The 26,992-nt window shown below is 42.6% G+C and overlaps 1 protein-coding gene across 1 annotated transcript in view; it reads right to left on the bottom strand.

Moving 5' to 3' along the window:
• PRKAG2 (protein kinase AMP-activated non-catalytic subunit gamma 2) overlaps window positions 1-26,758 on the bottom strand; it is a 169,601-nt gene extending 142,843 nt beyond the window's left edge. The window contains exon 1 of the mRNA XM_072328028.1: window positions 26,529-26,758. Coding sequence (XP_072184129.1) covers window positions 26,529-26,627 — 99 coding nt within the window. The 5' untranslated portion in view covers window positions 26,628-26,758. The remainder of the gene's footprint in view (window positions 1-26,528) is intronic.
• Between the last annotated feature and the right edge of the window lie 234 nt (window positions 26,759-26,992).

The following is a 26,992-nucleotide window of genomic DNA, read 5'->3' as shown; positions in this document are numbered from 1 at the left end:
AAGATCGCTACCAGAAATCTCAATGCAAGCTTTAAGGTTTCCAGGGTTTTAAACAAAAGCACTGTTCTGTGCCCCATGAAAACACTACAGCACTGTTACAGTGCCAGAGCAGGAGAGGCAGTGATGGCTGCAGGCAGATGGGTGCTTTATTGGTGTGCGCTCAGGAGTGATACGGAGCATGCGACTTCTACAAGAAATGACACCCCTAGTAATGCTAGAAATGCGCAAGAAGCAGCATGTGAAACCAAGACAGCACTGATCTCACTTTTAGAGAAGTTAAGCGTCTGTTTTGTTCCTTCAAAAGGCCAGCAGGACCTACAGATCTTTTCCTCCCTTCTCAAAAGAATCAGATCATAATCTGTCACAGACATCTTGCACGACGAGCTCAGCACTCTAAAAGCATCGACATCCTTGTACTTGTCATTGCCCAGACAGACAGAAGAGCTGCAGAGCAATCTATGTCAGTGTGACAAGAAGAAAAATTAACCCACTGCTAGCAGTAGTTACAAAAAGTCAGTAACTTTTCACCTCGATCTCCCGAAGGAAGGAAGCACTGCACTTGAGAAGACCTCATTAAAAGATTACCAGAGGTTTGCAGCTTAGGTACCTCTGCAAGTGAAACTGATTCCCGTGCTGATACTGAAAACCTGCTGCTGCTGCAGGAGCAGAACAAGCAGATTTCTGCAAAGGATGGGGGACAGTTGCCTTAGACTCCCTTGGCCAAGAACACTGTATGTGCTAATCAGAATTAATTTGCTTCATTCAGCCTCTATTCCTTTATTTGGATCTAAAGCTTCACAAAAATCAGTAGGGATTTTTTTTATTATTATTTTGTTTTTCTAGCCTTGCTGAGATGGAAATTTCCATACCGCAATTCTGCAATGATTGTAAACAGGAGAGTGGTTTCAACATCATCGGACCTTAACCCTTTATATAAAGAACAGTGGCTGAGAAGTCTGGGCATAGAGAAGGGAGAGCAGGGCAATTCAGCGAGGGCTCTGAGCAGAAAGAAGGAACTGAGACTGCATGCCTGCTCAGCTCCCCATTTTTAAACTTCATGAAGAAAAACAATAAGACAGAGAAAAGAATCAAAAGGCCACTAACTTAACAGAACTCAATTCTTCAACATTCTCATCCTCTCCTTAGCGCAGGATTACGGAGTACCTCACATACAGCAAAGTAAACAAATTGCAAGGAAAAAGCTTACAAAATACTACAGGACTCCTCCCAATTCCCTCACCTCCCAGTTCAAGAGCAAGGTACACACACTTCCCAATACTGAATGGCTTCACTTTTGAGCCATGGCATCCAATGTTGGATACCTTGAGATTTTTTTCCCCCCATCAACTTGAACAGCAAACAGCGATGGAACACGCTTCCTAGGAGTCCTTCCCACTGACATTACCAGGCTGCTGCACAGGAGAAACAAATGATGCTGTGGACTTCCACCACCCATGTCCTGCATCCCTTCCATCTGCTGTACACGCTGGAAAGGCAGTGGCTCTGCCTCTGTCATACCTTTAAAAGAGGATGTTTCCCCAAAATGAATGCACAGAAGAAAAGGAGATGGGGTTTCTGGGATTCCAGTTCCAGTCCTGTGCACAGCAATTGATTCTGAAGCTACTTCAGGATCTGCCTCATCTTCTTGCCTCTTGGATTTTTACATGCATCTTCAGGCATGAGTGGAGGTATTAAATGTTTCAAGGGTGCATTTATATAATCTGAGCCTAAGGTATCCCTGGGATAGATCGCCCATGCCACACCTCTCCATGCAGCAGCCAGGCAGGTTTGCTTTCTTTTCTGTCCAAGGAATAATAGAATCATAGAATATAACAATTAAAAAAAAAAAGAAAAAGCATCTAGAGATCTAATGAACTTCACAGTGACTTGGGATTGAATCCCAAATTCTAGCTCCTCCTTAAGGCTTCAGTTACAAATAACATGCCAAACTGTCAAAACCTTGCATCACATCTATCAAACGCAGACAGATGTTTGCAGTGCAGAAAGAGCATTTCAGCCCCCTGACACACAACCAGCCTGGTTAACAAATGTGTGTTCCTCAAGCAGAGATGTTCCAGTTCGTGGCTCCTGAACTTTGTACTGAGAAGTGACCCAGCTGAGGCAGCCTTGTGCAAAATTTGCCATCTCCATTGAATCAATTTGTCCAGCTAGCACTCTCCTTTTCTCCACAGAGTCTCACTTGAATATTCCCACCTTTCATAAGGCTCACTAGACTTGTTTACTGTCTCCTGTTTAACAAGACACTCACAAAATCATCTTGCTGTGCTGTTACAGCAGTCTGAACAAAAACAAAAGCCAGATCCAAATGCTTAAGGCTCCTTCCACTACCAGCAGATTTTTGCCATCAAGGGACAATCGTTCAGTCCCTTCTGTTCTCCATCCACTAATGAATGCATTCTAACTGAATTGCTGCACAAGCAGTGAGAAAAAAAACCACCAACCTCCTACCACAACCGTGAACAGGAATCCATGAAATACCATACCGCCAATGCAGCCGTGTCCTTTCCAAATAGGACGAGTCTCCTCTCTTGCTGCAGGGTTGCCTTTTATTTTGCAAGCAAACGCAGGTAAGTGGAGGGAGCTGGACAGCTGGGCTCTTTCTGAGCACCAGACTCCTGAATTCCTTGTCTGAGTTTGCAACCTATGTATAGTTTTTGGTTAATATTTATTTGACCATTTTGACTTCCTTTTGAGCTCTGCATATCTGACTTGTGGGCCTGTTTTCACTGAACTGGCAGTGATCCCCGTCCAGATAAATTCTGGATTTTTACATGCATTAACATGAATACATTTTGAGACCATGTTTTTAGTAAAGAATTGTGCTGCACCCAAAAATCACAACTTCCCTACACATGTGCATAGCGCTGTGGTTTGCTGCTGGATTATTGCATAGATTTGCACACGCAGCTCCAAGAAAAGCTCTGTAATTGTTTAGTGGTTGGGCCGCTGGCAGAATTCCCCGCTGTTTTTATAAATAGGCCTAAAGACAAACAAACAAGCTACTAATAACAAGTGTTCTGTTTTAAAGCAGCTCTGCTTTGTGTTGTTCAGCACATGAGAAGCTGGGATGGTCAACACAGCAAAACCCGCAGCAAAAACTAGATCACACCAATAATCAGCAGCTCTTCTGGTTCTCTAAAACACTGACATCTCAATTCAATTAAAGAAGCTTAACTGAGGAGAAATACCGAGATACACACGGCTGCATTTGGCTGCACTGTCTCACGTTTCCATTTAGACTGTTGCTAGACATTGGGAAATGGCAAAATGACTTATGAACAGATCAGTACAACTCCAAAGGCCCGTTACATGCCTAAAGCAAAGCGGTCTTGTTGGCCTGGCTTTTTCCATCTATCAATTTCACTGTGTCAAAGACCCAGCCACGACTCGGAACACCTTTTCTGACCATTATGAATGTCTCAGATTTGTCAACACCACAACTTTCAGTGGGAGCCCCTCTTTCCATTGGCAGCTCCTTGGGGTCTGAGCCATCAGCAACGGTTAGAGTTTCTACCACCTCTTATTCAGTCTATCCACTTAATGTGGTGATTTTGTAATTTATTTTGTTCTTGCTTTCAGAGCTCTGGAAGGGGATTTAGCCTTCCTAGCTAAACACTCAAACCCACTTCTTAGTTCTTCGGTACTTTTCCTCAAGAAAGACACTCTTCCTTGTGTATCTCACTGGTATTTCATATATGTCTTATTTCAGGAAGTAAGCAGGAAAACATGTTTTACCTAATTACTCAGAAGCTTATTTGTTAGCAACTAATGGAAGCCAGAAAAGTTTCTATAGGAAAAACCCATCCTGACATGGAATCTCTTCTAAGCAGCGCAGATTGTAACAAATTCTTTTGGAGGAAAGTAGAGAAAATTAGGCCTCTAACCCTTTTAAATTCCTTTTCTGTTACTTACAGATCTTATCTCTGTTATTTGGAGGATGATCTTCATCAGCCTCTATTGGCCCTGGGTTCCCTGGTGCAGACGTCACCATTTTGCTGCCTGCTGCTCATTTCCTCTGCTAAGCCTTCTCTTGGTGGGGCTTATTTTTAATTTCCATAGCCACGCTTGTTTTTGCTTTGTTTTGCCTTTTGTATCCCCTTGGAGAGCATACCTTGTCCCCACAACCCTCCTCAGAGACTTAGCAGCTCTCTTTATCTCTTTCTTTATGTCATTCAGCATTAGCAGCTTAGTCTTCGAGAAAACAAATCCTCTTTCGTGCTGATAAGAAGAGTCACTTACGCTATTCCTTCCCCTTTGTTTGTGCCTCTCTTCAGAGAGAAGAGCTGGCCAGCCTTCACGTGATGACGCAGGCCAAAGCAAGACGCCAAGTGGGCTGCACGCAGTTGCTACCGAGGTGAGTGCTTTTCTGATAATGCCCAGAAATGATGGAGTCAGCACGGATTAAGGAAACAACAAAGTGCTCAGCGTTTATGGCAGTGCTGAACACACACTGACGCATTTCAGGGTACACGCTGCAGCCCCAGGGGAAGCTGCAGTCACACTGTCAGCACAGGTGAAGAGCAACAAGGTGACCGTACAAAGACACCTTCACCCAGAAAATATCCTCTGTGGTGGAACCACATTGCCATAGCAGCGGTGCAGCACAGAGAAGAGTTGATAGGAATTACGGTCACCAGAGCAGCAGGTGGTTTCTCTTGTCACCAACCATACAGACACAATTTCCTTGGCATGATAAATGCCATGCAGCTCTCCCAGAGAGTGCCCATCAATCACCTTTACAGCGACCAGGTGAGTACGTACCCAGCTGAGCTTCAGCCGGCCTGAAATCTGAAACATGGAACTCACAGACCTTTCAGCAAAGCATAACTTCAGAAGCCTCTGCAGGCTGGTCAGGGGCTGAAGAGGCACTGAAATGGTCAGTGGAGGAGGCTCAGCATCTTCTCAGGTGGCCTAAATTGGCAGCTGAGCCAAAGGCAGCGCCCAGGCAATTCTTGCTGTCTTTACAGGGTTGTAAATCCAGCAAGTGTTCCGAAAGCACTAAATCCACAGGAAAAAAGATCCTTACTAAAGCATAAGTGTTACCAAATGGTGACTACGTTAGTAAACACAAGCGCAAACAGCTTTGTTCTTGAAATCTCGCTACTTTCTCAGCAGGTATCTAACATCACAAGAAAACCTTCAATACACTTACATGGGAAGGGGGGGAAACGACATTCTGTTTCAGCTTTAAGGAAAAGTGTTGGTTTTGTTTCTGCAATGTGCTGCAACACAACAGCTGCTCCAACCCCACAGTCGGCTTTAGCCAATTCTAAGTCATCAGTTTTCAGCACACCATGCAGCTGAAAGCAAATTCAGCTGGTAGCACTGTTGGAAACAAATCATTATTTGCCCAGATCTTGTATTAACCCTTTATTTTCCATGAACATCACCACCGAAATAGCACAGTTCACACCTCTCAAACAGACCAATGGAAAAAGGCAGCAAAAAGAAAACAGCATCTCAAGCCAGCTATGAAGACCTTGAACCCAAATCTGAACAACTTCTACTTCAGCTCTGCTTCTCTTAGCAACTTTATACCCCATCAGCACATTGAATCTGAGAATCAGGCCATCCTAAATAGAGGGAGACCAAATCATAAGCAGGCTTAGTTCCAACGATCATGCTGTTTTAGCCAAACCACCAAGCCTACAAGCTTGCCCTGATGACTCTACCATAAATGTGAAGTTCTATATCACTATCACTGCTGCACAGACATCAGAAGTATTTCTAATTAAACATTTAATTCTGCTTCATCTTCAGCTACTTGGTTAGGCTGTTAATTTGCCTTCCTGCATTAAATTGTTCTATTTTCACTTGTACATCTGCAGCAAGGGGTCTATAAGTTATACAACACATAGCAAATGCTACATGAGCGCCTTGCAAATGTAAATCCTGTTCCAGGGGTCTACAATTCAACAAACTACCAGATACTCACCTCAAATGCACATCTTCAAGCTAAGATTTAACTAAAGGTAAAGTCTGAAAAAATAAATGCTTTGCCAAATTAAAAAGCTCATACAGTATTAAACTGAAGAGAGCTATCATTTGCAATAAGACATGATGTCTGGGAGGGTCGAGGGTCTCCCGGGGTACATGGATTTGTCTTTGGCCATCTGTGTGACTCTGCCCCAGCACCAAGCCAGTTAATTGCTATCTATCTCCTCAATTTGCTATATTTTCTTCTAAGATGTAGTTGGTAGATGGCAAATATCCCATTGTTATCCTTCTGCCCTGCTCCCTCCTATTGGCACCCCAAGTCCATAATGCAAAGAAACAGTTTATTACAACACAGATGAACAACATGTGTTTTTTTTTTTCCTTTCTTCTCCCCCTGACACTGTTTTTAATCTTAGCTCAGGAGTTCCCTCCAGATATTTTAAGTTGAGGCAGACAACTTGATAGTGACACAAAGCTACCAGGCTCATTCACTAACAGCAGCAGATCTCACTGGATTTCATTGCTGAGTGGGGGAAAAGAATTTAGGCTAATTTTATCAACTCAATGAATTTAGTTTAAACCCTGTATTCACATAATTATGGGCTATAATTTTGTCTAAAACTTGAGAATTTGACAGCTGGATGGAGACTAACCAAAATGTCCATGGCTCTAAAGGTTAATGAGGATCTGTCATCACAGTGCTGCCATGGATTAAGCAAATGTGGTTGCGGGATGCATCAGGAAGCCTTCAGAGCAGATAAAAAACCTTAATATCACACATGTGTGTATATATATATATATATATATATATTAGTACTGTAAAGATTCATCTGAAATAATGAGTACAGTTCTGGTCATCTGTGCTCAGGAAAGGTTAATTCAGCTGGGAACAAGTGCATCAAAAAAGACTATTCTGATGATGAGAGGAACAGTCTCTCTTATGGGACGTGACTAAAAGAGCTTAGCTTGCTTTGCAGTTGACAGCTGAGAGTGCATGTGATTGCACTTCAGAACTACATTAGGTGGATAAACACCATTGAGGGAGAAGGGAGATAAAGGACACTTTATGGGTGCCATTGGAAAATGGAAGTTGATAGTGAATAAATTTCAATTGGATATTAGGAAGGGGAAAAAAATGACATTCTGGAGCAACGTTCAAGCAAGAGCAAAGGGGCCAAAATCCATAAAGGTCTTCAGGTTGATGAAGTTTTTTTTACAGGAAAGACGTAATGAAGCTGCCTACAAGATTTTCCTACAGAATTAGGAAATGGAACTAAATGGGAGGTTAGAAGAAAGCTCCATCTTGCTTTATGCATTTTCTACAGCAAGCAGGAAAGGAAGGGATTATTATCACTCGCAGTTCTTCCAGGCTTACAAAGGTCTGCTTTTGTTGTGGAGGCCCCACAGCTGACAGGTCTGCAGAACAGAGACAGCCCAGAGGTCTGATGAAAAGAAGACCAGAAAAAGCTACCGACATCTGGAAAAAAAGTCATTCTATGTATAACGTGAGGGCCAACACAGAAATATAGGATGATTAAGAAGGTTAATTCTGGACCACTTCCCAAATCTGCAAAGAGTCTGGTATGCAACACGTGACTGGGTCTCTAACAGCAACTGCTCCAGTGCTCAGAGCATGCCAACCATAGCTTTTAGCAAGGCCTATGGCAAAACATGGCAGGCCTGTTGTAAGAAGTCCTTGCTCTGTGCATTTCGGAAACCTCACCTCAGATGTGCCACATGGAATATATGCAAAAGTGCCTATGGAAATATGGGTGTATGCAGGCACACCCATATATATTCACATACATGACACAAAACCAGGATACTGTTCATAAAAACATCTCATCTGCTTAGACAAGGGTCTGAAGTACCCCCCGATTTGGTGAGGAGCTGTATAACGGCTCTAAGTTGATATCAAGATGATTCTACTTACCTCAACTAACCAAGAAGCGATAATAGTCTCAGTAACTTAATGAATTGCCTTGGAAAGCAAACAAGCAAACCAGTGATGGTTCTGCAAATCTGAAAGAACACGCTTGTAATCAGCTTTAAAAGAAAAGCACAAAAAGAAAGCTCTAAAAGTGAAATCGCAACTAAAACAGGACAGAGATTGAAAATGAGAGGAAAAAAAATCTTCCTGAAAGCAGTTAGGAAAGGGAACATACCATCATTGGTTTTGTCAGTTCGGAACTCTGACCAGCCACCACCACAATCCCTGCTTTCATCTGGCAGACCACTTTTACCAGGTAAATAAAGCCCAGCCCCTCCCCTGCAGACAGCTGAACTGATTTGTCACCGCACTTCCAGGTTCGGACTGCAGTTCCCACGGTGAGGGCAGCCTTCCCAGCATCTGCTCTGCCTCAGCCCTCCCCAAGGCCTGGGGAACAGCCAGCTCTCCAAAGGCATCGGCTGCCGTCACTTTGAGAGCCTGGTGACCCGCCTGTTCAAATAGTGGGAGTAACTTCTTTTGCTCCCTCAGCAGTGCTTGTAGGGAACCAAGAGCGTGCCAGAATGCTGCTTGCCCTTGTGCACAACCAAGGAACAAACAAGCAGCTGTGCTCAGTTTAAGGCAAGGCTCTACTTTCTCAGTCCTTATTAAATACTGGCTTATTTCTTCACAACTAATGGCAAAGAATGGATGCTTTATGGGGAGCTACAGGCTCACGGCGCTATCTGATTTTGCCTTAGCTGAGCCAAACTCATATCATCCACAACAGAAGGCTGTAAATCTATTTACAGAGCAGTGAACCTCATCACAGGTAAATCCCTGAAGCCAAATGGAGTCCTATTACTGCTGATCTTACACATAGAAAGCTCTATACAGAGTCAGTGCAGGATCAGCACTGCCAGCATTGATTTACCTAGAACCATCTGGCTTTAGGCATGATGTTTTTAGCTGACATATAGGACTAAGGAGCCATTTGGCTCTGTTTTCCATCTTGCTATAGATTTGGGCAAGTTACCTTTCTTATTTTTGCTTTCCAAGCAGAAAGGATGATACTTACAGACACTCATACATTTTTGCTAAACATTTTGAAATTTGCAGAAGGAAGGAGATAGAAGAGGGCAGTGCATTAAGGCTATTACATTATGTTGGCTCCGATACCAGATTTTCTTTTCAGGAGAGTTTTAAAACAAATATTTGAATGAAATACCCCCCAATCAATATAAACCTGGACACCTTCCAGGAGTCCACTTCTTTGGCAAGTTCAAACAAAGCTGGTCTGGCTGTGTTTAAGGTATAAATAAAAACTGGAGTGCACAGAAGGTTACTATTAGAGGGTCCAGCTGACTGATCAGAGCTGTGATCTACAGAGAACAATCTGAATAGCATATGGATAACAAGATGATACCGGTGACTATTAGGACATCGAAGGTACCTGAGAATTCTCAGGTCAGATTGGTGATATTTTACACTTCATGTTCACTACTGCAATGAAAGCACTGATACTACTAATAGTTCACCAGGAATTACTCTGCCCTCCAAACCAGGATGGGCAGTTCCCAAGGCAGTGCCAGCACAACGTGCTGCAGAGGAATTTGAGCTTAAATGAAATTAATAGAACCATATTTTTTCTCTAGATACACAGAAGTGAACTGCTCGTGTCCATTCAAAATCTCATGACGCTTTCCTTTAGAAAGTAATTTCTGACCCCAAGCTCTGCTCTACACTTACTTTTTTAGGTGATTTAAGATCTCCCTGTAAGATATTCCAGATGATGTAATTTTCTCAAATTCCTTCACAAGTCTTCCCTGTAATGCTGAGTGTCAGTGAAACCTAAAGCTCCCTGTCCAGAGCTTTCCACATGTCAGTCATACATGGAAAAATGTATGATTAGATGCTCAGAGGGCTGGAGTACCTCTCATGTAAAGAAAGACTGAAGGAGTTGGGCTTGTTGCCATTTAGCAAGGCTGGAGAGTTTGGTGTAGAGGAACCTCATGATGTTCAGCAAGGGCAAGTGTAGAGTTCTACACATGGGGAGGAACAACCGCATGCATCAGTACAGGTTAGGGGCAGACAAGGACGTAGGTGTCTGGGTGCATAACAGGTTGGCCACGAGCTAACAGTGTGCCTTTGTGGCCAAGAAGGCCAATGGTATCCTGGGGTGCACCTCCTCTGGAGATATTCAAAACCTACCGGGACACTTTCCTGTACAATCCGCTCTAAGGAACTGCTTTAGCAGAGAGTTGGACTTGATGGTCTCCAAAGGTCCCTTTCAGCCCCTGGCATTCTGTGATTCTATCAAGCCCAGGTTGAATGGGACCCCACGCAACCTGATCCAGTGGATGGAAACCAGTATGGCAGTGGGGCTGAAACTGATTGGGCTTCAAAGACCCCCCCAAAACCAAGGCATTCTGTGATCTATGATTCTACAAAATACTTCTAAAGGCTTTTATGGCTTATCATACTTGAAGGCTTGTAACAGTTTCAGAGTTAACTCCGTGTCTGTTGTACGCAGCCAGGTGCCAAAAGGTCAGTGGAGCGAGTGCCCATTTTGAGTACGTTCCTCTCAGGATCAAGAATAAAACTGAGAGGATGTTATGGAAAGACTACCAAGAGGAAATCCTTCTCATCTTTACTCCTGATACATGGAAGGAGAAGCACAGCTGCATCCAAGATAAAGCAAGCTTGCGGTTAGGAGGTCGCTCTCTTGCTAGCAGTCTAGCTAGACTTGCTTTAACCACTAAATCAACTATGTATTTTAGAGTTGTTGAGGAAATTAGACATTCATGGCCAAGCTTTGGCCAAAGTTTCAGATGATTCTGTTAATGAGTTACCAGCTACAGCTGAGTTCATGTTTGACTGAATTTCTATGGTCAGCTTAAGGAATGCATATACTTGGATCTAAACAGGATGCACATTCATACCTGCTCTACTTAGTCAATAAACATACAACGCACAAACATGTTGCACCACCTGCCATTGCTTTACATATAACTTTCCAAAAATAAAAATTTAAGAGCAAGAAAGGCCATTGCCAGAACCACATCATTCATTTCTTTCCTAAAGTTCCAGCATTTTGCAGAGCCCAACCAATGTGGCAGACCCAGCTCCAGCTCCACCGCTAAGCACCAGGTCTCCACTGATATACTGGACCCTCCTCTGAGCAGTCCCATAAAGTGACCCAATCAGACCCATGGACAGTTGTGCTGAAAGGCCTAAATAACTAGGAAAATAAAATCTGACTTCTGAAGGCCTAATTTTAATTCACTGCCAGAAAGAAACAAACCTTTTTTTCCTTACAACTTTTAGAAGCTTCTTAGACAAGCCAGGCTTTCCTCAGAACCAGCTTTGTGTTCAAACTGGAACTGATAAAATATATTTTTTTTCCATATTAAATAGATGATGATAAACTCCAACATGATGTTCAGAAAAGAAGACGTTAACCAAACCACCACCATAAAACACCTCACCAAGCATGTGTACCGCACATACAAAAGCATATATTAGGGAAACAGAAAACAGTTTTAATTCATAAAATTTCAGCCCATGCCTTGAGGCATACTTAATTTAAATGACTTATAAATCCATTAAAAGCACAGCTAGCCTTGTCTCATTATCCATACTGTTTCCAGGCCTCTATTTATCTAAAATCCAGTCTGTCAGAATTCTGACGGGTCTTTTTGTACTTTGTCTCCATAATGTGGATGTGAAAGAGAAAGGCTGAATGTATCTATTCTGGTCTCTGCAAATTGCACACGGAGATATTTCAGGTTTCTGTCTGACACCGAGTTCAGCCACTTACCTGCTTTCCCATTTAGGCCACTGGAAGAAATCACAGCTACAGAATTACCATTGTAACACAAGCAGCAGAGAGAGTGACTCATGCATTAGCACTGTCGCAGTTTCACTCATCTCCATCACACATCTCTCATACTGTCCATTTTGCACAGTCCTCATAAAGGGCACACTCAGATTTCAGTATTTATTAGCAAAGTATTTGTTGGGGCACCAGACTTTTGGCACCTATGCTGGCTATTAGAGCATTCACATGTGGTGGTGGTTCCCTCTCCCATCCTTCTCACCTGTGAGAGACCCCTAATGAAACCTGAATAGTTTTTCCTTATGCAGAAATAGGGTCCTTAGCACTGACCCCACTGACTGCAGCAGTTCTGGAAGTGACAGGGAACAAAGGCAAGGAACCAGAATCAGAGCCAGCACACAGCAACTGGTAAGCAGCTCACATAACTGGGAGGATGCTCAGAAATGTTGTTGTTGTTATTTTTTTGCACGTGGTAAAGTGGCATTCAGAAATAAACGGATTACAAAACGAGGGGCTTTTTAAAAGAACAATCTGATGTGAAAACTGGAAGACTGGCAAGAAGACTGAGAAATTAAAATCTTTTGGCAGCAGGTTCAAAATCAGTCTTAGTCAGCAAAAAACATGTAGGAGATCGCTGTGAAGTTCCCAATCCAGTGCCAGGAAGTCGGATTTCCTCACTGCAGCAATAAATATCTGCAGTGATAATGGCTTGAGGGCCAATCCTGCCTGTCAAAACAGAAGTGCCACAATGAATTGTTGTGAGGAATTCTGTACGATGGAATTGGTTTGTGCTCTGAGCCATGATCAGTCTTCAGGGCTGCCCTGATGATAACTGTAATTTAAATAATTTCCACTCAAAGGGGATAAATTTAACTCTTTGGATAAACCATCATATCCTCCTACGCTCTTGCTTTTCTGCAGTGCGGTCATATTTCTACCAGTAAATAGTTTTCAATCTTCCTTAACTCCGTTATCATTTGCCATTTAAAAAGCACAGTGGCATAATCAGGTTGCTCCTCAGCATCAATCAGCCCCGGTGGGAACAAGTATCCGTCTTGGAGGAGAAGAAATGGCACTGGCATAATTACATTACTAATGACAGGTCCATTATATAATCAACAAATTGGTGTTTCTGCTGGCTATTCCCTTTTCTCTTGCTTCCATAATAGTTCTTAGTTCAATTTGACATCAGCAATTCATTTAGTAAATGGATAAAGTAAGCGTTTGGATTTTTACCAACGGTGTCAGTTACTAATTGCAGTTGTTACATTTCACTGCAAAAACACCGACTGCTCAGCATAAGGATAATGATGTCAGGCACAGGTGAACATGCAATTTCCTCGTGCATCACTTGAGCTCCGTGTTTCCTTGATGCAAAGTGAAGACGAAGCACAGAGCTGGTGGCTTCCGCTGTGCAGCTGAAGTGTAACAAAGTAGAAATGTACTCATTTCACTGTCTGAATCTCAGTAACTTCACTAACTTTTCAGCTGTCCATTATTTTCTATAGCAACCATCATATTGGATAACCGTGTCATTTTGCTGCTTGTCCTAGTAAATAGTCATCCCTCCATCACTACCTTTACCTGATTTTTGTCAAATCTTAAGGAAAACACAGGTTAGAAATCTTACTGCAGCAATTACTGAGAGCAAATTCTGCTTTTGTTTCATTGCAAATAAAAATCACAAATATATAATTTTATTCTATTTTATGCATTATAAAATTGATCTGCAAAGCACTTTGGGCTGCTTTGACTTTGAGGACGCAGTACAGACAGGATTCACCTAGACAGTGAACCTGCTTTGGCATGCTGTATTTCAAAATGCCACTAGCATGTTACATTAATAGCTAATCCATTTCAATTTCACGTTCCCAATATGTAGCAGTATTTGATAACTGAAACAAAAAAATTAGCATGTATTCAAGCCAGCCCAGCAGGAAATTGCTGCTACCTCTCACAACTCATGGCTGCTAAAATCCACATCCCCAGATAACTAAAAATGCCTCTACAGGTCAATCAGTGAAAAAGAATGCTTCTAAACTCATCTGGCAGGAGCAGACTAGAGCACAGGATTCCTGCTGTGGGAGTTCTCCTGTGCTACACGTACATTCCCAATGAGCAAGCCCAGGCATATTTGTTTTCACACAGCCATTTCCACACTAAGACACATTTCCATTCCCCCCTCCCTCCTTCTGCTTTTGTATTCCATCGTCCACACCAACAATTAGTGGAAGTGCCTGGCTGCGCCTGCTCACATTGTTCCCAGGGTTTTCTCCCCGCTGTGTGAGCTCTGGAGACCATGCATTATTTGATGTGACACGACTTAGAGTTGTTCTACAGCAACAGCTGCATGCAGGGAAGCAGAGACAAGAAGAAAGTTAGGCGAGGCTACAACCATCTTGGACAGCAGGACTCAATATGCCCGACTGTCTAACCGTGCTGCCCCATGTGATTGGGCTTTAATTCACTTCATCTTGCAAAAAAAAGAAAGACAAAAAGAAAGAAAGAAGGAAAGACAGCATAAAGGTCAGGACACAAAGTCAGCTCAGTGTTCCATTTGTTTTCTGACGTTAAAACAGGATATGAAATTGAAAATAATCTCCGCATAGCTAGAAACTAAGTCCAGATGTTCTAACATCAGGCAGGAGCAAATTCATAATGTGGGGTGTTGTGGGTGGGTTGTTTTTTTTTTTCCTGAAATCATTAAATATCCATTGCACTTTGCATCACAGTTCATTTTCCTGGAACATGAGCAATTTGCCAGCTTGTACATGCACACTGGAAGTATTCAGCTTATAGTAAACAGCTGCACACAGGGCAGCTTCCTTTCGTCCATACACACACAGGCACTGCACTTGTGTCCTTACATGTTTTTTAAATTAACCCAGCCAAGTGCATGGAACATTCAAGACCATAAAACATAACGGTAGACTATTGCTCCCTGGGAACGAACCCTTAGAAATTTCTTATCTGAAAAGGGACGTTCCTTTAAGGCATACACTTAATATTGCCTCTTGTTTTGTAGCTGAAGTGCACAGAAATAAGACTTCACCATTCCTCTGAGTAAAGGTGATCTCCATATGAATGTCCACAGATTCTCAGCTCGTGTGCTCCATCAACATCCATGTACACTGCTGCTGCTATTAACAGTGTTTGCTAATTAGATGTGTACCTCATTTACTTTAACTGTAACACATGCAAGGCAATAACATGTTGCACAGCAGATACATATACGGAAACTTCATAGAATGATAGAACCATTTGAGTTGGAAAGGACCCTTAATGGCCATCTGGTCCAGCTCCCCTGCAATGGAGAGGGACACCTACAGCTCTATCAGGTGCTCAGAGTCCATTGCATGTCTTCAGGGACAAGGTATCCACCATATTTCTGGGCCATCTGCTCCAGAGTTTTTCAACCCCTTTATTATAAAAAACTCCTTCCTCAAATCCAACATAAATCTCCTTTTTTTAATTTGAAAGCATTTCCCCTCGTCTCTTTTCAAAGATTTTCCCCTTTCAAAGACAAAGTTGGTTCCCCCATCATCTTCTGACAACTCAAGGTGTCTGCTCTTCTCTTCCCGGTGACCTCAACCAGCAGCACTCCACAAAGCAATATTGACAGTGCAGGAGCTCCAGCATCTCCAAATGCTTCTAAATCCACATACCCCCATTTCACAAACATTTGAACAGAATGCACATGTGGATTGTGGCAATGAAAGGCATTTTTCCTCTTAAAATCTTTTAAATATAAAAGTAAAATCAAAACAACTATCCACGGTGAGTCTGAACACAGTGAATGCCTGTAGTAGTTGACAAGCTTTAGAAGCTGCACAGGTAAAAATATGTAAATAAAAGATTCTCCCACACTTGAAATGAGTGCAGCTTTTTCTCAAGTTATATTTAAAATTGAAGAGAGTAGAAAAGAAAATGTTTTTAAGTCTTCATCGCATGTTGCAGTTGGTCACTCCATCAAACAAAACTTCATCTTTGAGTGTCACTATGAACTGTGCTGCCTGAGTATTGGTATCAGTTTCAGTCTTTATCATCAAGAGAGCAGCTGCTATTTATCTCTCCCCAAATTACTTCCTGGTATTACTTTCCATCTCTGTTCCATTACAAACCAAGCTAATGACTTGCTTTCTTGTTAATTTTTGTTGAGATTTTTTTTAATTATTATTTTAGCTATCAGGTGCAAGAGAATGTTTTCCTCATATGCATGGGGAAATACACAGGGAGTTGAAAAAGTAGGAAAGTCAGCTTTTGATTGGTAACACATACATAAAACAGAATGGGAAGAATGGTGCCTTGAAAGCCTGAAAGATGTAAGGCTGGATATTCAGACATAGGTACTTCAGGACTTCCTGATCTTCAAATACCACAGGGGGAACTGATGCGCCTAACATCTTATGAAAGCCTAATCTCTGAACTACCAGCATTCTTAGCACCTAATGTTATTCTCTAGGATTAATCTTGCGAACAGCATTTCAAGCGAACCTGAGTAATCTGTTCTTCTAGGGTTTGGGGGATCTGACTGTAATCAGACAGGCATCAAAAGTGCATGAGTTACTTCGGCTCATTGCTTCACTGCTCATCTGTGTTAGCTGACAGTGCCCACTATGAAAATGAATCATGTCAGATATTGAAGAAAGCATCTTAAGACATGTTTTACTCACTATCTCAATGGGACAGGAGGATTCACATCTGTTAATGAAGTCAAGCTGGCAAACAGCAGCTTGCTTTGCGTTGGTAGAAGTACAGTAGGACAGCTGATGGTAATGATGGCAATGGAGCATTACCCAAAGGTGAAACACATTTTTGCCTTCCTAAGTAACAGGGACTGGTCTGCTTTTGTGCATGGCTAAGTAAGGCATGTGTTCTCTTTTAATGAAAATCAGACTTGTTCATTTAACAGCAGATTCTGCACTCCTGCTGCCTCCACAGGTCTGTTCCAGCAAAAGGAGCCATCACTGTTTAAATTCACAATGAAGAGAAAAGAATTGAAGTAATTACAGTTTTTTTAATTACTGGTATTACTTTATAAAGAAAAATGTTGGCGTGTACACTCCTGCTTCTGTATAGCTTAAAGCTACGTACAGTCATTCTCAAGAAGATAGAAAAATAAGGAAAATGTATAATTAATCATCATCCAACTAAAAGAAACCTACTGAAGTAGTGTTTACCTTTAACATCAACTAGCTAAAATAAAAGGACAAAGAGAAGAGCTGAGTAATGTTTCCTACCTCCCATTCATCTCAGATTATAAATCTTACGCTCATGAACACTGTTGGCTCAACTTCTCAAATGGCAGAAGCTGTCCATTTTCCCACTGAAAATATAGAGCTGGTATTGAGCACTGAGCAAATATAGGGCGTTAATGGAGGGAGTATCCAAGAAGAACAGTTTGAGCCCATGCTGGTATTCCCTGTCTTACACTACTCTGGCAGAAGAAGAGAGGAATACCCAAATGAGGCAACTGGAAGAACAAGTCAATGGACTGTGGGAACAGGGACAGGATGCCTGCAAACTCTTTGGAAAGCTTTCTTAGTTGAACACAACTAGTTCAGCGTTGTTTATAATGCTTCAAACCCTGTTGCATTTATAGATGGTTATGTAGTAAACAGCTGAAGATCCTTTGTGTCAAGGGATCTCTACAGCTGATGTGCCACCAGCTATCCAGAAACAAACAAACAAACACAAAACCTGATTTTTCACAGCTTTTAAGAACCACGTGAACTACATGGAGTGACACCCATTGATGTGTCACTTTGGATGCTGGAGTGTCATGTAGTCTTCTCTCCTTTACCTAATCTCCTCTATGGTCTTCCTGATCAGGTGGTCAAAAGAGCCCAAACAATGTTAGTTTAGAACACAGAATTACTGTGTGTAGAAATGAAACTGGAATCCTTGAACCTCACACTTGTTTTTAAAAAGCAAGAGGAAAAATACTTTCAGTAACTGCTACCACAGGTCTGTACAGGGATCCTTATGTGAAAAATACTATAGGAAACAGGACGGGGTTATTATAAAGGTGAACTAACTAGGTTTCAAGATCTCATGAGTGCAACTACCTGCTCATGTGCAACATGGAACAAATTGTTTAACTCTAACCATACTGAATATCAGTACTGCAGGGACAATGTCGTTTCCTCTCACATACCTCCATTCCATAACACTTTTCAAGTCTTCAAATTCCTTGCAGAGCTTGTCTCTACCAACTTATATATCCCATGTGTGCATGGATATCTAGCTCAACATTTAGCCATGCAGTCTTTCAGTGTAGCACATTGATAGGTTAAATGCAGCTCATAGTTTACCAGCCACTATGTCTAAACGATGGAAAGGTGATACAAAAAAAGTATTCCTGTTCTGCGCTCTGTGAGTGGAATATTATTTATGGGTCTCAAGGTTCACAAGTGCAAAGCTTACTTCTAGCACACTGCCCTGTCCAACCTGAGTCAGTGCAGCAGAGATTCAGACAGCCTGGTGATGATTTCATGCTCTTATCCTTGAACTGCCTTTCCTCATGCTTCTTGATTTAGATCATACTACCAACACAGAAGCCCTGATTAATACTCAGTACCAGCAAACCCCCCTCTAGTTAATTTATTTATGCAGAAGGAATTACACTGCATGATGAAAACTACATTCCAGAAGATGCAACGCTCTACTGAGAAGTTGGCAAGCTCCCATACGTATTGTGATAACACTGACTAAGCAGCTTTTCTAATCTCTTCCTTACTCTCTCTGTCTTCCACAAGCCTTGCTGGGACCATTGTGCCTCCAGTTTCATTCCCATCTGACAATATGCTTTTCTCAAAAGTCTACATGACATGACAAAATCCAGTTTCTGTTCCCAAATGAACATTACTCTTTTGGGATAAGATCCAACCAACTGTGGAGTTCATCAGTTGTTCGTTTGGGTAGTGTCTACATGACATTTAGGCTCATGCTATTCACATGCTATTTCAGATACATGAAGATATTTCAGAAACATGAAGCTATGCAATCTCCATTCTTGGAGATAAGCAAAATGTGAGGAAACAAGGTCCTGAGCAACACACTTCATCCAACACTTCTCTCATCAGCAATGGACCAAATAATATCCAGAGATCTCTTCCAGCTTCAATTCTTCATGATTCCATAAAAAACACTTGTTGGTAGACACACCTCATAACGGCAACATCATGAAAAAGCAAGGCAACACAGAGGTGCTTACTGAAAACTCAATTATTTAAAGGAATTTAACAGTCCTGAATCTGTGGAAATTTGTCAAAGGTTATGCCTAGGTGGCAAAACTGGAGTCATCATGATACGCTGCACAGAGTCCATTCAAAATCAATGTCATGCAGGTAACAATTTGTTTTTCCCAGCAGTTATAGTGAATACTAATGGCATCTGTTCAATCTCATTCTTACAACTATACCTTTCTAAGCAGAGCTTGTCTTTATTGAAATACTTCCACAGGCTTGGATTCAAATCCAAAAAGAACTGCAGTCACTTCAGTCCTAATCCATCTCAGCAGGTATTGGTTTCTCTGATGCCATAGAAAATGTGTTCCCAAATTCCTCTAAAGGAATCAACAGGCATGTCCCTTCTGAAAACCAAACCTGCACAACAATGATTCATCAAAGACCAATAGGAAGTCTAGAAACAGGCAGGAAAATCCTGTGTTTAGTAGTGCTGTACTCCAGCACTCCAACCACCGCAGCAGCTTATCTTTCTTCTGGTCCCAGAAACGAGGTATTTTAGTGTCATTATTCCAGCAGCATTACCAACATGAAAACTTAACTGCGAATTGCCTGACACCTGTTGTAAATAAATGATGATAAAGGTTTCACAGAGCAGCAGATAATATTTATAATGCACACATTTCCTCCTAATGAAACTCTAGATCTATGAATATGCTCTCCAGCAGCTTAAAATGGGTATATAGCTCTATCACCCTGCCTGCAAAAATAGATTAAGTCTTCAGCTTATGACATAGGTTCTGTTTTTGGAACAGAAGATCCTCAGCCCCCTGTGTAATAATGACCAAAAGGTCTGAACCATCACAGTATGTGATATAAATGACAACCATGAAGATCCGACTGCTATGCATTTGCTATGCATCCCAGTAAGTCATGCTTACATAATGCAATTTAACGCTATAAAGATTTTGTATGTAGTTTCATGTGAGCAATTTGAGAGGCAGCATTACAGAAGCAAACACTAAATGGATGCACTACATTACAAACCCTAACCAGCCTAAAGAATAAACACAAAAATCAGTCTGCGGCAGAAATTCTCTTTTACACCATTTCAAGTCACTGCTAATACTGCAAGTATTTCAGTAGTTTGTGTCACCAAACCACCAATAACACTGTATCTTTATTGACGACATCTTATATTGGTGTATACATAAGATCATTCCAGCTACAAGCAAAACGCACTCAAGCTACTTTCCCTTTTTGCCTTTGAGGATGTACACAACTGTCCCTACTTGTCAGGCCGCAATGCTTTCTCTGGTGTGTCTGCAGTGCAAACAAGAGTAGAAAATTGAGACAGCAGACGTCTGCAACCAGATCAGGCTCTGAAAGCAGGCTAATTGTCAAAGCCTGATGAGCAGCCCAGGGTCGTGTAGTCCACAAAAGGTCTATTTTTATGCCAGACAGACATGTTCTTCATTCTTCTTGTAACCGGCTCTGCTCTTTCAATTTTCCCTATGGCAAAAGGAGCACCTTTTGATATAAATTCAGCTTTTCTTCAAATGCTGACAATTAAACGTGTACTCCGTTCAATGTGTATGCCCATAATTTGGTCTACCAACAACCATGCTGACACAGTTTTCAATTCCTACTGCTTTCTCCTTTTTTTCCCCCACTAGCCATGCTGAGCCAGCAGAGGGGCACATCAGCCAACTTTTATGACTACACATGCATCATTAACACAACAATTGTTTAACCCCATCTTCAAGGCTAAATTCTGCTTTCAGTCACCTCTGAGCAGCTCCCTTGAAAGCGATGTGGTACCCACATGAAACTGGGTGTAACATGGACCTTGCAGATCTGCAAGCAAGATGATGGGACCTCTCAGTCTGTGTTAATATGGGTACACGTTAACCACGAGATGCTGCTGGAAATGATTCAAGAGAAGGAAAGAATGCGCCTGGTTTCCTGATATTCTTAGACTGGCTTATGAGAAAAGGAATAAACAGCTTTTTAGCTGAGTTTTTGGGAAGAGACTCACTGAGGCAGATGTAACATGGTGCCATGTCACCTGGGCTCTAAAAAATAGTGTGACTGACCTTACACGAAGGGAAGTATTAAAAGTGAATTAACACTTACCAACATGAACCCTCTTTGGCAAAGGACTATGAAATCATGAGCTCACCTTCAGAAGTCCTTTGCTTATTCCTGATCCCTCCAGGAGGATGACATTTCCTTCTATTTTGGTAATTCCCAACACAAGCATGGTGTGAATAACATTCCATGCCTCAAGATCCACATGTCTGTAAGGTTTCTTTTACATTCATGACTCAGTCCAACAATGAAGTCCACTTCTTTCCTCTGATCTCACAGACCTCACAGGGCTCTCAGGGATAAATAACGGAAGGAGGATGAGATAATTTAGGAGTAGAACCTCCTATCAGAAATGGGATGTTTTAAAGAAGCAGTACTTTTCAATAAGATGGTGACCACTTTGTGTTATGCTTTAAAACTAAAAACACTATCAGCTTCTATAATTCCAGTGGCAACTATTTTGATTGCAAACAGGAACCCTTTATTCTTCAGACAGACTCGAAGTGCAGTCTCAAAGCTCCTAAGCAAATACCTGTTGCCTTCTTCAGATGCTTCATATGTCAGTCCTTTAGGCAGGAGTCCAAATTTAAACTTCAAGGCCACAGAAGTTCAGGACATCTCAGAGTCTGCCCCATGACAGCAAAAGGGAGGACAGCTGCAGATTTAATTTTAGGGAAACATTTCTCTCTCGTCTTTGTCCCCATCTCCCTTTACCTCCTCTTCACAAGAAGAGTAACACTTTTTTCCCACTCTTTGATCGCAATGAAAGCTGATTCCTTCATCTTCTTTGAAAGAGCCGACCACCTTACTTCATATCTGCAGCTTTCTAAAGCATTCCTTAGATTTAAGTGCAGTTCTCACCAGCCCAACCAACAATCACCAGGAGACAGGACGCACCCTGAAAAAACTGTCACTGAACAAAGTCATTTCACAGTGCCTTATTAGGCACGCAGTCATTAATGACTTTGCAAGTGCGGCAAGCAAGATGGAGGGGCAGAGCCTGAGCCAACACTAGCTGTCAGAACATCACTGCAACTTCTCATGTTAGAAAATATTAAGCCATCTGATGTTTCAGCCTGGCATACCAACACAATAACAGGCCTGGAATCAATCTGCTCAAAAATATAGCAGATGACAAAGAAATATGCTAGAGTGTACAGAAACGCTTGTGTGACATTGATAATAAAGGTCTTCCAGAGCCTCCTTGTAGTGCATTGCTTTGTTGTCAGGGCTGAAGTATCTGAGACAATGGCCACATCACTGGACTGAAAAAAGATGTTTTCACATTTATGTGCAGATGTTATTTTTGTCCTTATTATGGGAAAAAAAACAAACAAACAAACCACCACCTCTTTGTTTCTTTGCATTAAATGTCACCTTGTGACATACTTGGGTACAAACCAAGGAAGTGCCAATGTTCTGGATGGGTGCACGCTCCGCTGGGTGAAGAACTGGTTGGATGGCCGGGCCCAGAGAGTTGTGGTCAATGGAGTGGAATCCAGTTGGCGGCTGGTCACAAGTGGCGTCCCCCAGGGCTCGGTGCTTGGGCCGCTTCTGTTTAACATCTTCATTGATGATTTGGATGAGGGGATTGAGTGCACCCTCAGTAAGTTCGCAGACGACACTAAGCTGGGAGGGAGTGTTGATCTGCCTGAGGGGAGAAGGGCACTACAGAGAGACCTGGATAGACTTGATCGATGGGCCAAGGTTAATGGAATGAGTTTCAACAGGGCCAAGTGTCAGGTCCTGCATTTTGGTCATAACAACCCCAGGCAACCCTACAGGCTTGGGGAGGTGTGGCTGGAAAGCTCCCAGACGGAAAGGGACCTTGGTGTGCTGATGGACAGTCAGCTGAATATGAGCCAGCAGTGTGCCCAGGTGGCCAAGAGGGCCAATGGCATCCTGGCTTGTATCAGGAATGGTGTGGTGAGCAGGACTAAGGAAGTCATCCTGCCCCTGTACTCAGCATTGGTGAGGCCTCACCTCGAGTACTGTGTCCAGTTTTGGGCACCTCAGCACAAGAAGGACATGGAGGTACTGGAGCAGGTCCAGAGAAGGGCAACGAGGCTTGTTAAGGGCTTGGAGAATCAGCCCTATGAGGAGAGACTAAGGAAGCTGGGGCTGTTTAGTCTGAGGAAGAGGAGGCTGAGGGGAGACCTTATTGCTGTCTTCCAGTACCTGAAAGGTTCTTACAGTGAGAGTGGGGCAGGTCTCTTCTCACTACTGACTTGTGACAGGACGAGGGGAAATGGCCTCAAGTTGCGCCAAGGCAAGTTTAGGTTGGATATTAGAAAGAACTTCTTTACAGAAAGGGTGGTTAGGTACTGGAATGGGCTCCCCAAGGAGGTGGTTGAATCGCCATCCCTGGATGTGTTTAAGAGTTGCTTGGATGTGGTACTCAGGGATATGATTTAGCAGAGGTTTGTTGTTGTGGTATTGTTTTGTGGTTGTTTTTTAAGAGATAGGCTACTGGTTAGGCTGCGGTTGGACTTGATGATCTTCAAGGTCTTTTCCAACCTGAGTAATTCTATGATTCTATGATTCTATGATTCTGCAATTCTCACCTGCTGGGAGCAGCAGGTGCTCGAAGCTTGCCATGGTGAGGCTCTTGAGACATGCTCTGCTCTCAGCTGCCATAGTGTAAACACAACAGGACTTTGTTGGTACTGACTGAACTATCCTGGCTGTAATAGAAAGAAAGCAAGAGCCAAATCTCTCCTTTTTATAGCAACATGGGATTAGAATAATATTAACATTAGAACGGATCAGTTTTGCAAGATGACAAAAGAACATGCTGATCTCACCATGGTGAGTTCCTTCCTACTCAGTAGACAATTGCATCCCATCTTAGACTTCTTAAAATGTTCAAAGCAATGTGGAAGCATTGTCTTCTAATAGCTTAAAAAGGAATTCTATAATGCTAATGTCTTCACCTGAAAGATGTGATACATCTAGAGAGCAAGGAGATGTATCCAAATCTGTAGCAGATTTCAATGGCAATGGATCACAAATTTCCACTCACGCATTTCTAAATTCAAGGCTTTAAAATATAGTGCTGGGAAAGGCAGAGGTTGACATGATCACTACCTCACAAAGGCTCCCGTGGTCATATTACAGTCTATCTGAATCAGTAGTTAGTAGTTATGCATTTCAAAGAGAACAACAAAGGAACTATAAAGTTGTTTGATCAGTCCAGCACTTCAGCAAATACTTCCCTGCCATGCCACCAGAACACTGAGCCCCCCTCATTTTACTCTTTGTTACTGAATGACAAGTTGAAAAGACTCAACTAGCAGAAACATAGAGGTCTACTGCCATTCCCCAAAGCAAAGCCTGGGCACCACTGACTTGTCCCAAAGGAGATTCAACACAGAAAGTCAAACTAGAGTGTTGTCAGACTTTTTTATAATGTCTTGATGCTCTTGCTCAAGAAAGATGTACCTGAGAAATGTCCTGGGGTGCTGCAAGACACAGAACCAGCTTTCTTAAATTGGTATTTTTTTCCCCCTGTCAGAGGCCAACCAAAAACAAGATTGCATGGGAGAGGAAAGGAAAGCATACAGGTTTTTATTTCAGACATGTTTACTATTCCACAACTTTCTAACCCAAACGTTGTGCACTTTGTGTTATTCACCTTTCTTTTTCACAGTATTTGTCATCACTTTCTAAGTCAGAATTTCTACACGGTTAATAAAGATGTTTTAGGACAGCCTGCACCAACAACAGCACCTTTCTGTCTCGCTGCAACTGACTCCTCTCTGCCTTCCTGTTCAGACCTTTCCCGTTTGTAATTTGGAGATCTCAATGAGCAGGAATTACATGTCTCAGCAATAAACATGATTGTACAGCAAAACAAAGAAGAGGATGAACAAAATAAAAATGACTGTCTGGTGAAAGCTCCCTTGACAACTACAGCTACACTGACAGGCGCTGCTGAAATAATAGGAATGATGCTTCAAAACAACAGCCAAGAAAACGTTATGAAAGAGAAAAAAAAAAACAGTCTAAGTGGATCTTTTCAAATGCAGATTCCACTGTCAAATGAGGAGAATGACAAAAACGTTCTTTCTTACAGCACAGTCACACTTAAACTGCCAGATAACAGAACACCACCAAAAAGGAGAGCGCTACCTGTAAGGATCTGGGCCCGATAGCTCAATCTGTGAATGATAAAATAATGCTAAAAGGAACAGAAGGATCGTATGTGGAGGATAGGAAGGAGGGATGGAAGCTTTGTTACCAAGTCTTGAACTGCTCCCAACTGGGTGAACAATAAAACTCATGTGGGCTTTGGTGCGATATCAGGCTTGTGTCTGAATAACCACCAATAGCTCAATGACAAACTGAAGAGCAAAGAAACAAAACCATAAAGAAACACAAAAAATTAAGGTCCAGGACTAACGATGTTCCATCCAAGAGAGAACTGAAGTAACACTCGTGAAGAAATATGCCTATAGGCTTAAGGAACCTCAACTGCAAAGTACTACATGACAAAGATTAATGCTCAGAAGCTCCCATCACAAACGCACAGCAGCACCACATTAGACCCATCTCTCCCAGCACTGAGTGCACTCAAACAGAGCAGCAGAAATTTGGCTTAGGCTCCTGGGCTTGCATTCCTCTCCAGAGAGAAACGAAATCTGCAGAAGAGCCGTGAGTTGCTCCTCCATCTTATTCCACACACTCAAGACCTGATGCACTTCTTTTGACTTCTTATTTCTCTCTAAAAGAAAGGAAAAACTTACAAATACCTTTTTGCTCCGTAGTGTCCTGGCACACACGTGAGCAGGACTGTTTCTCACTTTTATATGATGAAATTAAATTCAAAAATATATATTCAGCAAAGAAAGAGACTGCACAGAAAAAGATATCAGGCCTTTCTTGCCAGAAGCAAAACCATGTCTGTACTAAGAATAAAACAATTCAATAGGTACATAGATAACAAGTATGCCCTGATAGTAAAATAATAACGAAAGCAAGCAAACAACAAAAAAAAAGCAATAATCAAAGTTTCAAAAGGGATGTAAACTCAGCAGGCTCACATAATGAAGCAGCCTCTGAGTACTCACTGGGAACAGAAAGAAACTTCTGGTCTGAGATTATTTGGTACATATACAGTACAGATTCTTGCATGTTCCCTTACTGTGTGAACATACAGCCTAAAACTGAGTTGGGGCATGAGTGCATGGCTCACTTCTCTATTCCAGCGTGGCCATACAACTGCTCCTGACTCTTCAGCAACAAACTGACTGTGGAGGACAAAATCAGAGGGAGCCCTGGGTCCCCGTGCCGGGGGAGATTCAGATGCAGATTGGATCTGAGACACGGAACCGTCGGATAAAACGCACTCTGTCAACCACAAGGCAAGGCCAGTTCCCAGATCCACAAGTGAGGATGCTGGCAGCAGCACCCCCACCTCCAGCCCGCGGTACCCGCAGCACAAACACCGTTCCGTGCCTCCAGACCCGTGTGAGGGAAAAACAACGCCGCTGGCTGCCAAGGGGAGGGAGAGCAGAGAGCCACTTACGGGGATGTGCACTCGCAACATGAGCTTCTTCTGGCCGGAGCTTCTCCTGCCGCTGCCGGAGGATTCCTTCTTCTTGGTGTCCATGGCAGTGCTGCCCATCCCGTCCCCTCCGCGCTGCGGGACGGCGAGCCCGGAGAGGTGGGCTCTATTCCGCTTATCCCCACTGTCCCATCGGCCGCAGTCACTCCGCGGTCCTTAATTTCTTTTTCTTTCTTTTTTCTTTAATGGTCTTAGGAAATAACGGGGGGGGGGGGCGGAGGAGAAGGGGTGGAAGGGGGGGGGTTGAAGAAGCAGGGGGGAAGGGGAGGAGTTTCTGCAGCTCCAGCCTTTAATCCAGCAGCGAGGTGTCAGGGGGACCTTCTCTGGAGCGGGAGATGCCCTCAGCAGCGCTGCTCGCTTTGCTTCTCACCCTTCCGCCCTTTCAGAAGTATCCGGAGGGTCCTGAGGGGGAGAAGGGGGGTAAG

Source organism: Excalfactoria chinensis, chromosome 2 (genome assembly GCF_039878825.1).
Source record: "Excalfactoria chinensis isolate bCotChi1 chromosome 2, bCotChi1.hap2, whole genome shotgun sequence".
In the NCBI taxonomy this organism is placed as follows: Eukaryota; Metazoa; Chordata; class Aves; order Galliformes; family Phasianidae; genus Excalfactoria; species Excalfactoria chinensis.
Note: the sequence above shows the minus strand (reverse complement) of the source record. Positions and strands in the feature narration are given on the sequence as shown.